The sequence below is a fragment of the Lepus europaeus genome, chromosome 5, assembly GCF_033115175.1.
Source record: "Lepus europaeus isolate LE1 chromosome 5, mLepTim1.pri, whole genome shotgun sequence".
In the NCBI taxonomy this organism is placed as follows: domain Eukaryota; kingdom Metazoa; phylum Chordata; class Mammalia; order Lagomorpha; family Leporidae; genus Lepus; species Lepus europaeus.
In genome coordinates, this window is record NC_084831.1 from 103,372,881 (window position 1) to 103,386,644 (window position 13,764).

Here is a 13,764-nt window from a genome sequence, read left to right on the forward strand (position 1 = left end):
CCCACGGTCCATCATGATGCATAGATGGGGATTTAACCCATGTCCCTACAGTAGTAGCATCTAAAGAACCCCTCCCTTAGACAGGCCACACCCTCTGAGGTCCAGTGAGACCCACCCACACACTGCAAAGATGAATAAACCAGTCACAGCCTGTGCCAGAACAGAGACTCAAGCCAGGTTTAATGATCATGGTCGAGGTTTCAGAGCCTGGGGACTCTGAGGTGTGCCAGCCTGGGTTGTACACAGTGGGAGGCAGGGGGGCCTGGACACAGGAGGCCTGCTGCTTGGCCAGCAGGGCCACAAGGAAGTACAGAGGTCAGAACACACAGAAAATGGGAACCAATCGGCTCTGTTCTCCCCAGCTGGGGTGTACCCTCTCTCCTGACCCCCTCCTGGGGGGCCCCATGAATACAGGCAAAGAAAAAAAATCACAAATAATCACACAGACAGATTGTACAGCCCTGTCATCCTGTCTCCAAGGACACCTGCTTCCTGGGAGACATGTCTGGTTTATGGGAGTGGGGTGGGAGTGGTTCTCTACACAGGGGTCTGGTGGGGTTACATATGCCAAGCCAAGTACTCATTCTCCCGAGTAGAAAGCTACCTGGGGGTTCCAGTGGCTGATGCCACGGAAAGAGGTTCATCAGTTAAATCTCTCGGAGAGAAGGCCAGGCACGTCTACCAGGTGTGTCCAGCTAGGGGCCAAACTAGCAGACTAGGCAGGGAGCTGCGAGCTGCAGGGCTGCTTCTCGTTCCCCAAGCCGGGAGGACATGAGAAGAACACAGCCTGCTCGTCCTTAGGAGCTCAGCGTGAACGCCCAGAGGCTTGTTTGATTTCACATTCACTTTAAAGATTCTCAGAGCCCTAGGTGGCGCCAAGAGCGGAAACTGCAACTGCGTTGTGGAGATGAGATTTTTCCCCCTGGCTTCCTGGTAAGTCTGAGGAGGGAGTCCCAGCACCTACAGCTCCAGCAACAAAACCCTCAGAAGTCTCTGGAATACAAACAACTTTTCCCTCCTGCCCTTGTCTTACTAGGGCTGTCAAGGCAGGAAGAGCAGCTCACAGGCAGTGGCTCTCCTGCTGGTTTCTTTCTGGATTCTTCATCTCATTCTACCTTCATTTTGTTTTATATGTATTTTTTTTTTCCCTCTGAGGACTCAGCTAGTTCCTCACCACTCCTTCTCCCAAGTTCTTCAATCTTTGCCTTAACTCCAGCCTTTGCAGAGAGGCGATCTAGCGCCATGGGCGTGTGAGTGAAGCTTCAGGGAGTTCAGAAACTAAAGCACAAGAGTGTGTGTGTGTGTGTGTGCGTGCGTGCGTGCGTGCGGAGCCTGGCGTGTTCACTGTCTCTCCTATAGGGCAAAATTGTGTGCATGACGTTGTGAACCGTTCTGAGAATGGCATCAGTGGGGACTACAGCTTCACTGTCTTCATGGAGGCCAAGGGGCCGCTGTGCGTGCACACCTATAAGCATGCATCCCTACGTGCATACAAGTACTGGAGTGGAATGCCGCGCCTCTCTCGGCGAAACCAGGTTCTAATGAAGGGTGGCCGGCAGTCTCGAGATCCAGGAAGAGGTAAGGGAAAGAGCCTGAGTTCCATCCCCTTCCTCAAACTTAATAGGCAGCTTCATAGTCAGTCCCCCTAGCAAGCAGCCCTCCCCCACAGGTAAACAATGCCTCTTGGAACCTAAAAAGCAAAACTAGAGGATCTGGAGGAGAAATCCCGACAGGAAACGTGGGAGAGAAGAGACACCGAAAAAGACCAAAGTCAGGGGCCACCTTCGCCTCTGCCCTGCTCGCCTCCCCTGCCACAGCTCAGAGCAGCCACCTCCCAGGGCCCGCAGTCACGTCAAGGGCAGAGGTTAAAGGGCACAGTCAGCTCCACGTCCACAGCACTCTGCGACTTGGAGGGAAGGTAACGCTGGGCTCATTCTTCTCAATTCCCTCTGGCCTGACAGCTACAGCTGTGGAGACTCGGGGTGGAGAACTTTCCTTCTGAGAGTTTAATGTGACCGACTGCCTGCTGCTGGACTGCTGAGAGCCTGCTAGAGGGGGCAGAGCTCTGCGCCACACTCCAAATTGCCATTCTGGGACAGAGGCCACCTAATTGCCACCCCCCACATGACAGCATCCCACACTTGGGCTGCGTAGCAGGAGTGACATCTGAGAGAGGAGATCCAGCCCGAGTCCCCCTCTAGCGCCAAGCCCAGTCTAACCCAGCTAGGGCAGAGCAGTACATCCAGGGAAACTCGGAATCCCATGTGAACTTGACAAGGAGGCTGAGCGAAGAGATGGCAAACACAGAAACTCGGGTGGGCCCAGCCGGCTCCTTCATACTAGAGGCCATCTACCCTCTTCCTTCTAGAGGGAAGGGGGCCCACGTACCACATCTGTGGCAGGCATCCATGAAGGCTCTGCCTTCAGCAGCCCCACCCTGGTCTGACACACATGCTGAGAATCCAGTGCTAACCAAGGGTTTCACCAACCAGGGCATTAGCCCATCTGGAGTTTACTTCTCCCACTCCTACCCCCAACCCTGCAAGTCCTGTGTTGGTACCTAGGCTGTATCCCTCTGTACCACATTGGTCCCAAGACAAGGCACACATCCCACTAGCCACATTGCTGCCATAACCAACAGGCGACAGGCCAGGCTCCTGCAAGGCTCTGTGCTCCCTGGGTTCATCGGGAAAGAGGCACAATGGCCTTGGGGAGCATCACTGATTGAGGTCTCAGCCTTTTCCTGACTCCTTTTCCCAAGTCCTCAGTTGCAAAGCGGGACTTCCTGCCTAAAGAAGACGCTACAGCTCGACCCCACAGCGGCTCCTGTGGAAGCTGCCCCCAACACACACAACACCACGGCTATGGGTGGGCAGAGACAGAACGAGATTTTTTTTTCAAATGGTTTTCTCTTAAGGAGCTGGGGTGACCTCAAAAGGTCGGCAATCTGCTCTTTCCCTCACCTCTTCTTCATCCCCAACCAACTCAGACATGCTCCTCTTCCTCTACCGCACGGAGAATTGCCAGGGCTTTGGGGAGGGGTATAGCGTTTGCCTGAGGATTAATATACCCATATTGGAAAAGCAGGCAGCCATACCCTCGCCGGGGTCTTGCCCGCTGTGGCGCCCAGGACCAATTCTCTTGAGGCCAGGAGGAACCCATTCCCTTGGGCAGCCAGCCCTCTCTTCCATCCCCTCACATCCTTCGGGGGGTGCATTACCTCTCCTGGGGCAGAATCTCCCCACCAACCCCTCCTGCTCACACCACAATGGGCGTATCAGAGAAGACCGAGCTGACGGATTCCGGATCCGACATCCTCCGTGGGCCCTTGCCCGTTGCCTCAGGCACTGGCAGGGTGTTGCCTGGCTTGAGCTTGCCGTTTTGACCCTGCCCGGGGCCAGCAGGTTCCAGAAAGGCCACCCGCCGGTCAAAACCATCATCTTTGTCCCCACCAGCCATGGGATCGTGGTTGGGTGTGGTACTAAGCATGGACGAGCTGAGGCTGTCTCCTTGATGGCTGGCAGGTTTCTCTACGCCCCGGCACCAGCAGCGGCAAGGGGTGAGGTACAGATAAATAAGGACCAGGACCACACTGAGGATACACCCCACCAGGGTGGTATAGGCTGTGTTGAGGGTGTCGTGGTGTCCGTGCAAGGTGAAGTTGTGCACTTTCAATTCCACAGACAGCGTCTCATTGAAAGTCTCCCCCACGGCGTAGCAGGTATACACACCCCCATCCTCCACCTGCACCCGCTCAAAATGAAGACTGCCGTCCTTGGACACTGTCACCGTGCCATTGGCCCCCTCATCCAGCACCCGCTCATTGCTCGGAGTCAGCCACACCTTGGTCATGCCCTGCTGCTTGGTGTCACACCTGATGGTCAAGGTGTCGCCCAGGTGGGCCTCCCGCGCCCGCTCCTTGTACTCGCTGCAGTTGAGGAAGCTCAGGCTGAAGACACTGTGCAGCTTCGTGGAGTTGACGCAGTACAGGTCCTCCTGAAAGTCCATCACGGAGCTCAGCTGGCGGTACTGCCAGTGCGAAAAGAGCCGGTAGAGCTCGCAGTTGCAGTTCAGGGGGTTGTTGTGCAGGTACAGGCCGTTCTTGATCCACGCCGGCAGCTTCTGCAGGTCGGGCAACGGCAAGCTCTTCAGCTTGTTGGAGGAGAGATCCAGGAGCGTCAGTTTGGGCAGCTTGGCTCCTTCCTTGACCAGCTCCAGAGGGAAGCGGGTGATCTGGTTCTGGCTCAAGTAGAGTTTCTGCAGCTGAGCCATGTCGTCAAAGGCGCTGCGGTCCACGGCCATGATGCGGTTATTGTAGAGCAGCAGCACCTCCAGGGCCTGCAGCTCACTGAACAGGAACTCGTCCAGCGTGCGCAGCTGGTTGGAGGACAGATCCAGGTAGCGCAGGTTGGGTACTGGGGAAAAGGCCTCAGAGGAGATGAAGTTCAGGTGGTTGTGGTTCAGCAGCAGGGAGTGCAGGTGGGTCAGGCGCATGGGGGTCCACTCAGCCCGCAGGCGGCTCAGGTTGTTGTGGCTGAGGTCCAGGATTGCTGTGTAGCTGGGCAAGGAGTGCGGCACATTGGGCAGCTGTTGCTTGGAGCAGCTGAGGATGTTGCTGGCGCACAGGCAGGAGGCGGGACAGCTAACCACTGGGCGGCCGGCTCTGGCCACCTCGAAGAGGAGCAGGAGCAAGGACAGCAGCAGGAGCCGGAGGCCTCGCAGGTCGCGCTGGGGTTGCATAGTGTCACCAGGGAGGTCGAGGAAGGCCACGAGGAAGAAGATCTGGGAGGGACTCACCCCGGCATGGTCTGCTGGGGTACAGAAGGGTCACTCTCACTACTGACTTGAGAGAAAGAAGATGGGTTTGTGGTCAGCAGGGACTCTGGCGGGAAAGCCCACCCCTCCCCACGGTGCCCCTCTGGGCACGCAGAGAAAGGAAGTGATGCTGGGTAGTTCCCAGGTACTGTGCAGGCAGAGGGCTCAAAGTCCAGGGGCGGGAGGGGAGGGGGCACAAGGGCCTACGGGGCTGGAGTCACACGGGGGGGGGGGGGGTCGAGGAGGACATGCACAGGATGTCAGGGGCTGTTTGAGGGGGGAGGGGCCCCAAGGACTGCACCAGCCGGGATTGGAGGCAGGGTCAGCAGGGCCTTCTGCAAGGAGCGGGAGGGAAGGTCATCAGGGCACCGGGCAGAGCAGGGCGCGTCCTGTTGGGGTTGAGGGTTCCCGGGGCCTGTCGGGGCGGGCTCCCCCTGGGCCCTCGGGTCACTGCACCTGCTCGGCGAGGACGCGTCTCAGCCCATGGCCAGTCCGGGAGCTCCGTCGCGGCCTCCCCGGCGGCGCCTCACTGGCCGGCCTGTCACGGCGCGCGCCTTACGCAGGGGCCCGCGCCCGGCAACATCGCCTCCCGGGGACTCGCCGGGCTCTGCTGTTCGCTTACCGCGCCGCCGCCTCGACCGCCGCGCCCGCCGGAGCCCACCGGTCACGGCCGCCGCCTCCGTGTCCGCGGGCCCGGCGTGGAGCGCGGTGCGGGAGCGGGAGGCGCCGCGATCCGCGCGGAGGGAGCGGCGTGGGGGCAGCGAGCACCGCGCGCGCGCCCGTCGCCGCCGCCGGAGCCTCGGGGCGCGTGCGCGCGGCGGGGGCGGGGCACACGTGCGTGTGTTTGTGTCGGAACCGCGGCGGGCGCGCGCGGGACGGGTCGCCGGCCGGGGACCCCCGCCGGGTCCTTCCCGGCGTGGACGCGTCCGAGGCGCCGAGCTGGTGGCGAGAGGGTCAGGCAAGGGGACCCCGGCCCCTTAAGCTCCTCGTCCCCCTCCTCCCCCGTCCCCTCCCCGTCCCCCTCCGCCGCGCAGGACCCTTCTCCCAACCCGATCCGCCCTCAGGAAAGGCCAGTCCGACTGGAGCGGATTCGCCGCGGGCGACTCCGGGGCAAGAGGCGGCGCACGTCTTTTGATCGTGCGATTTCGAGCAGTCTGGCTCAGCTCCCGCCTGTGAGTGTTGGCGGGAAATTCGCCGGTCAGGTTTTGAAGTTCCCTTTCTCTTCTCTCTGGGGCTGCGAGAAACCAGAAATCCGGCGGGGGGCGGGGCGGGGCGATTCAGCGGAACCGGTGTTCTCTTCCAGTCTCGGTGCTGGGTGCTGCTCGTCCCAGGCCCTGGGGGTACCGCCACCGGACACCGTCATCCGCAAGCCGGAGGGACAGGAGTGGAGCCAGGGCAGGATGCCCCGTGTGCCCTGGGACCCCCGTTCCTCAGACTCGCCTTGCAGCTCTCCCCAACCCACCCCCCCCCCCCACACACACACCAGGCCAGAGGAAAGGCCAGGGCCAGATTGCCATCTCTGGAGACTCCATCCCCTTGGCCACTCCATCCCCTTGGTCCGTTGCTCTCTTGCTAAACCAGGACGGGTGCTTTCGCCTCCCCCTGGGGAGCAATCCTAGCAGTTTTGAAGTAGGCAGGCATATAGGTTAAAATTGTTAGATTTGTGAACTGGAAGACCACGCCTTTGCCACGCCCCTGAGTGGCCTCATTCCCCTACCTGGCCACACCTGAGTGCCCACCAGCCAATCAGGTTAATTAACCACTCCCCTTTGGAAGTGGGTTAAAAGCCAGGACACGGTGTGCCCCGGCCTGCTCTTTTTCCCTGGCCTCTTGCTAAGAAAGGGCTTGCTGAGCCCCGTGCCTCCAGGGCGCATGGCATTCGTGCCATGTGCTCTAGGCTTCCTGGCCTAGATGCTCATCCACGTGGCTCGTTCCTGGTGCGGGGTATGAACCCCTTTTTACCTCTCTCTCTTAAATAAAGCTCTCACTCTCCTATGCATCTTTCTCACTAAATAAAAGCTTAAAATATACCATGCTGCCTCATTTATCTGTGCCGGTATTTAGAATTCTTCTCTAAATATTAGGCAAGAACCCTCTTGGGCTTATTAATATTGGGGATTTAGTAATAAGCCCGTGGTGAAATCGTATGGCACCCCAAATTCCGGTAGTGCATGTGGCACCCCGGTTAGCATTTCTAGGGAACTTTAATGGACCACATTTCAGTGTAAATTTTAGGGGGTCTTGTCCGATTTCAGTTTCTCTCTCACCTGATCCTCCAGATGAAGGGAGGGTGGGAAGAAGGGACCCCTAAAGCACCAAGAGCCTGTTAACCAGAGTGTGTTGCTGGGGGAAGAAGGGCATGGAGAAAGAGCCTAGACCTTGTCATCGGAGAGTTGAGCTGTTTTTGAGATGGTGGACCCTGAGAAAGAAACTCCCTTTTTATTCCTGTTGGTCTCTTACAACAGCAAGACCAAGACTGAAATTAATGTCTCCATATTTTAGCCTGCTGTGAATTTTAAAAAGAGAATTTGTACCTATCTCATATGTTTCACCATGAATTTAAGTGACTGTATTATCTCTTCTGGGGTATTAGGTGTTAACCTATGCATAGTGTGAAACAGTCTTTCTTTTTCTGTTGTTTTCAGGCATTAGTTGAAAGATAGGGGGTGAGGAATTCAGAATTCACAATTCACTTCACAGGCTCACGTGGAGGGTCCCCTATAAGCTCTTGGCAGGAAAGCTGAGTTCTGCCCCAGGAGGCCTGTCCTAACTGGGTGGTAGCTGACTTCCCTCAAAACGGGAGATCCAAGGGAGCAAGATGGAAGTGACGTAACTCTTAGAAGGCATACCTGTTACCTCCACTGTGGTCCCATGTACAAGCCCCTCATTTATTGTGGAAGGAGACTGCACAAAGGCTTGACTACAAAAGCAGGGTGGGGGGGTGTGGGGGTGGTTATCACATCATGTCTGAAATCACCTCTGTTTCTCAGTGTGGACAATTTTCTTTTTTTGGGGGGTGGGATGGATTTTACTTATTTGAAAGAGATACAGGCCGGCGCCGTGGCTCACTAGGCTAATCCTCCGCCTGCGGTGCCGGCACACTGGGTTCTAGTCCCAGTTAGGGGGCCGGTTCTGTCCTGGTTGCCCCTCTTCCAGTCCAGCTCTCTGCTGTGGCCCGGGAAGGCAGTGGAGCATGGCCCAGGACCTTGGGCCCTGCACCAGCATGGGAGACCAGGAGGAAGCACCTGGCTCCTGGCTTCGGATCAGGCGAACCAACAGAATAAGGAAGACCTTTCTCTCTGTCTCTCTCTCACTGTCTAACTCTGCCTGTCAAAATAAAAAAAAAAAAAAAAAAAGAGAGAGAGAAAGAGAGAGATACACAGAGAGAAAAAGAGACAGAGATCTTACCTCTGCTGGTTCACTCCCCAAATGGCCACAACAGCCAGGGCTGGGCCCAGCTGAAACCAGGAGCCAGGAGCTTCTTCGAGATCTCCCACATGAGTACAGGAGCCCAAGCACTTTGGCCATCTTTCATTGCTTTCCCAGGGCATTAGCAGGGAGCTGGATAGGAAGTGGGACAGCTGGGACTTCAACCTGAGCCCACATGGAATCCCAGCGTCATACCGCAATGCTGGTCCCAGACAATTTTCAAAGACACAAAAGTAGACTAGTACAGTAGATTTCCATATACCCATCATCCATATTCAGTAGTTACCCAGGACACGTACAAAAGCGTTTTGTACAGATGTCCCTGAAGAACATATACCCTTTCCACCCCACCCCTCATCCCCAAGTTCTATAGTAACTTTGTTTAGATCCCAGTGTTATAGGCTCTTTCCTTCTCTTCCGTCCTCTTTCTGCCATGTTTAAGAGGCAGGTGAGAGTGAGATACAAAGAAAGAAGTTCCCTTGTACTGGACCAGTTTCAACAGGGGTGGTCAACAATTTGGAGGGGTCATCATGGATATGATCCTCAGTCAGTCTCTTTTTCAGCTCACCCAGAAGTAAGCATATTCTTTTACAATTTTAATGAGCATATGACTTGCCCAGGGATCTTGTTAACACAGATTCTAAATCAGCAGTAGATCTCGGGGCATGGGGATCGGTGAGCATCTACATTTCTAACAGCTGCTGAGGCTACTGGGTCCACAGACCACACTAACCAGGGTAAGAGCTGGGCTATCCAAAAAGATAGCCATTAGCCACCTGTGGCTATTTAAACGAACTAAAAGTAAATAACAAAAAAAGTAAATTATAAATAAATCACTTCTTTGGTCTCCCAGCCACATTTTAGGTGCTCAATGACTACATGTGGCTAGCTACCTTATTAAATAGTGTATCATCACAGAAAGTTCCATTGGATGGCACTGGTACAGAGAATTGACTCATAATAACTCTCCCACAGCTGCTTTTTAGACCAGAACAACTATCAATTAATTCACAACAAAAGAGGATATGGGCAGGATAAATAGCAACAAGTTATTTATAGTGAATATTTACTGCCTTTTGCACAGTGGATCAACACAGTGTTCCTAAATACAACTGGGAAGGTTGTTGGTTAGTTCAGCACTTGAGCAAAAGAGGTGGAGTATATTTACCAGATTATGAAATGGAATGAATTGCTTTACTCTACACTGGAAGTATTTCTCTTCTCTTCTTCTTCTTCTTCTTCTTTTTTTTTTAAAGATCTATTTATTTTATTTGAAAGGCAGAGTTACAGAGTGGCAGAGGCAGAGAGAGGGAAAGAGAAAGAGAGAAAAGTGTTCCATCCGCTGGTTCATTTCCTAGATGGCTGCAACTGCCGGAGCTGTGCTGATCCGAAGCCAGGAGCCAGGAGTTTCTTCCGGGTCTCCCACGTGGGTGCAGGGGTCCAAGGACTTGGGCCATCTTTTACTGCCTTCCCAGCCCATAGCAGAGAGCTGGATGGGAAGTGGAGCAGCTGGGACTTGAACCAGTGCCCATATGCGGTGCTGGCAGTGCAGGCGGGAGCATTACTAACTATGCCACAGTGCTGGTCCCCAGTATTTTTCTTCTTTCTTTCTTTTTTTTTTTTTTTTTTTTTTTGACAGGCAGAGTAGATAGAGAGAGAGAGACAGAGAGAAAGGTCTTCCTTTTTGCTGTTGGTTCACCCTCCAATGGCCACTGCGGCCGGCGCATCGCGCTGATCCAAAGCCAGGAGCCAGGTGCTTCTCCTGGTCTCCCATGTGGGTGCAGGGCCTAAGGACTTGGGCCATCCTCCACTGCCTTCCCGGGCCATAGCAGAGAGCTGGCCTGGAAGAGGGGCAACCGGGACAGAATCTGGCGCCCCGACCGGGACTAGAACCCGGTGTGCCGGCGCCGCAAGGCAGAGGATTAGCCTGTTAAGCCACGGCGCCGGCCCAAAGGCCTTTCTTCTTTCTTAATAACACACAAAGGTCTCCTTTCTGCTGGTCCACTCCTCATGAGCCAACAAAAACCAGGGATAGGTCAAGCCAAAGCCAGGAGCTGCAACTCAATCTGTGTCTCCTACGTGGGGAACAGGAACCCAAATACTTGGGCTGTCACTGCTGCTTCCCAGGGTCTGCATTAGCAGGCTATCTGACCCAGGTAATCTTATATGGGACAAGGGCATTTTTTAAAAAAGATTTATTTTAAAAAGATTTATTCATTTATTTGAAAGTCAATTAAAGAGAGGCAGAGAAAGAGAGGGAGAGAGGTGTTCCATCCCCTGGTTCACTCCCCAAATGGCTGTAACAGCTGGGCCTGGATCAGGCCAAAGCCAGAAGCCAGGAGCCAGAAGCTTCTTCCAGGTCTCCCACGTGTATGAAGGGGCCCAAGCACTTGTGCCATCTTCCACTATTTCTCCAGGCCATAGCAGAGAGCTGGATCAGAAGTGGAACAGCCGGTTCTTGAATGGGCGCCCATACGGATGCTGGCACTGCAGGAGGCGGCTTTACTGGCTATGCCACAGCCTCAGGCCCCTGACAAAGGCATCTTAACTAATAAGCCTGTTCCTCATATGCTATTTTATTTTCTGTTTATGTATCTGATTCCCTTTTGTATTTTTAAAAGATTTATTTTATTTATTTGAAAGGCAGAGTTACAGAGAGAGTGGGAACCATCTGCTGGTTCACTCCCCAAATGGCCACAATGGCCAGGGCTGGGCCAGACCGAAGTCAGGAGCTTCTTCTGGGTCTCCCACGTGGGTGGCAGGGGCCCAAGCACTTGGATCATCTGCTGCTGCTTTCCTAGGCACATTAGCAAGGAGATGGATTGGAAGTGGAGCTGCTGAGGCTTGAACCAGCACGCATGTGGGATGCCAGCCTCGGAGGCAGCTGCCCCTCTGCTTGCCCTTTAGACCATGGACTCCTCAAGAGCAGAGATTTGCCCTGGATTTGGCCAGCAGGTATTCAAATAATTTGCTGAATCAATCAATTAATGATTATATCAAATAAGCATATTCTGTTGGTCTCCTCAAACTGAGGAGATTGAGCGTAGGGTTTGGGCTTGGATGAGTGACAGCTGCATAATAGCTGTGTGACTTTGGATATTTTACTTCATTCTACTAAATTTCCTCCCATTATCTGTAGAATGGGAATAGTAAGCACATCCAAGCTTGAAGCAGGTGTTTGGACTGGTAGTTAAGACACCTGCCTCTCATTGTAGAGTACTTATGTGTTTCTGCTGCCAGTCCTGTCTCCAGCTTCTTACCAGTGCTGACCCTGGGAAGCAGCAGTGGTGGCTCAAGTAGTTGGATTCCTGCCAGCCAAATGGGAGAACTGGATTGCACTCCCAGTGCCTGGCTTCAGCCAGCCCAACCCTGGCCATTGCAGGCATCTTAGGCATGAACCAATGGATGGGTGCTCTATCTATTTGTATCTCTGCCTCTCAAAAAAATTTTTTTAGAAGACTCGAGTTTAGGGGCCAGCGCTGTGGCACAACAGGCTAACACCCTGGCCTAAAGTGCCGGAATCCCACATGGGCGCCGGTTCAAGTCCTGGCTGTTCCACTTCCCATCCTGCTCTCTGCTATGGGCTGGGAAAGCAGTAGAAGATGGCCCAAGTCCTTGGGCCCCTACACCCGTATGGGAGACCTGGAAGAAGCTCCTGGCTCCTGGCTTCAGATCGGCACAGCTCTGGCCATTGCAGCCAAGTGGGGAGTGAACCATCGGATGGGAAACCTCTCTCTCTTTGCCTCTCCTCTCTCTGAGTAACTCTGACTTGAAAATAAATAAATAAATCTTAAAAAAAAATACTTGAGTTTACATCATAAGACTATTAGGGGGATCAAATTTGCTAACAGTTTTGAAAATGCTGTATCACTTTAAATTGTTTACTTTTGGGGGCTGGCGCTGTGGTGTAGTAGGCCAAGCCTCTACCTGCAGCACCAGCATCCCTATGGGCACTGGTTCGAGTCCCAGCTGTTCCTCTTCCAATCCAGGTCTCTGCTATGGTCTGGGAAAACAGTAGAAGATGACAGAAGTGCTTGGGCCTCTGTACCCATGTGGGAGACATGGAGGAAGCTCCTGGCTCCTGGCTTTGGATTGGCTCAGCTCCAGCTGTGTGGCCATTTGGGGAGTTGAACCAACAGTTGGAAGACCTTTCTCTCTGTCTCTCCTTCTCTGTAACTCTGCCTCTCAAATAAATAAATAAAATATTAAAAAAAATAAAATTGTTAACTTTTTAAAAACCCTAGCTTTTAAATACTGGTTAACACAGTGTTTGAGATTTCCGCATCCCAGATCAGGGTGCCTGGGTTCAAGTTCTGGCTCCACTCCCCATTCCAGCTTCCTGCCAGTGTGCAAGCTGGGAGGCAGCAGGTGATGGTCCAAGTACTTGAGTCCCTGCCACCCACATGGGAGACCCAGATGGATTCCTGACTCCTGGCTTCGGCCTCGGCCCAGCCCCAGCCAAATTGTGGGCATTTGGGGAGTGAACTAATAGATGAGAGATCTGTGTGTTTGTCTCTGTCCCTACCTTTCAAATAAATTATTAAAATCCTAGCTCTCTCAACAATGGTTAGGAAATACCCTGGCCTTGATATCACTATACAGATTACCTTGCACAATTGTTTGCCTTATTCTGTCATTGAAATGTTACCTGTTTGGAACACCCACTCATATTTTCAAGTTCTCCCTCTCTGGCCTAAATAGCTTTTTTTTTTTAAAGTATTTATTTATTTATTTCAAAGGCAGAGGGAAAAGGAGAGACACACACACAGAGAGAGAATGGCCCCAAATGGCCACAACAATTGGGCTGGGCCAGACCGAAGCCAGGAGCCAGGAGCTTCATCCAGGTCTCCACTGGGTGCAGGGGCCTGAGTTTGGACCATCTTTCTCTGCTTTCCCAGGCACATTAGCAGGGAGCAGGATTGGAAGTGAAATAGTCAGGAATCCAACCCACACCAATATGGGATGCCAGTAATACAGGCAGAGGCTTAGCTTTCTTTCTTTCTTTTTTTATTTTTTTTAATTTTTTTGACAGGCAGAGTGGACAGTGAGAGAGAGAGAGACAGACAGAAAGGTCTTCCTTTGCTGTTGGTTCACCCTCCAATGGCCACCGCGGCCGGCGCACCGCACTGATCCGAAGGCAGGAGCCAGGTGCTTCTCCTGGTCTCCCATGTGGGTGCAGAGCCAAGGACTTGGGCCATCCTCCACTGCCTTCCCGGACCATAGCAGAGAGCTGGCCTGGAAGAGGGGCAACCGGGACAGAATCCGGCGCCCCGACTGGGACTAGAACCCAGTGTGCCGGCGCTGCAAGGCAGAGGATTAGTCTATTGAGCCGCGGTGCTGGCCGCTTAGCTTTCTATATCACAGCACTGGCTCCCTAAATAGCTTTTATAATTTAAAAATAATTATACATTTTTAATATTTAAGTTTTTTAATATTTTGGGACCAGCATTGTGGCATAGCAGGTGGAGCTGCTGCTTGAAACTCTGGTATCCCATCCAAGAGGCCAGTTCAGTCCTCTGC

The 13,764-nt window shown here is 53.6% G+C and overlaps 1 protein-coding gene across 3 annotated transcripts; it reads right to left on the reverse strand.

Annotated features, from left to right (window-relative positions):
* Positions 1-153: 153 nt before the first annotated feature.
* On the reverse strand, positions 154-5,355 carry AMIGO1 (adhesion molecule with Ig like domain 1). Of its 3 annotated transcripts, none has more exons than XM_062191900.1 (2): positions 5,272-5,355; positions 154-4,843 (listed from the first exon to the last, which is right to left on the reverse strand). In XM_062191900.1, the coding sequence occupies exon 2, from the start codon at positions 4,738-4,740 to the stop codon at positions 3,259-3,261; it is 1,482 nt and encodes a 493-aa protein (XP_062047884.1). In that variant the 5' UTR covers positions 4,741-4,843; positions 5,272-5,355; the 3' UTR covers positions 154-3,258. The 3 variants fall into 3 exon arrangements, with proteins under 3 accessions (XP_062047884.1, XP_062047887.1, XP_062047886.1); XM_062191903.1 differs by having other exon boundaries at positions 154-4,808; positions 5,272-5,306; XM_062191902.1 differs by having other exon boundaries at positions 154-4,839; positions 5,272-5,295.
* Positions 5,356-13,764: the final 8,409 nt, after the last annotated feature.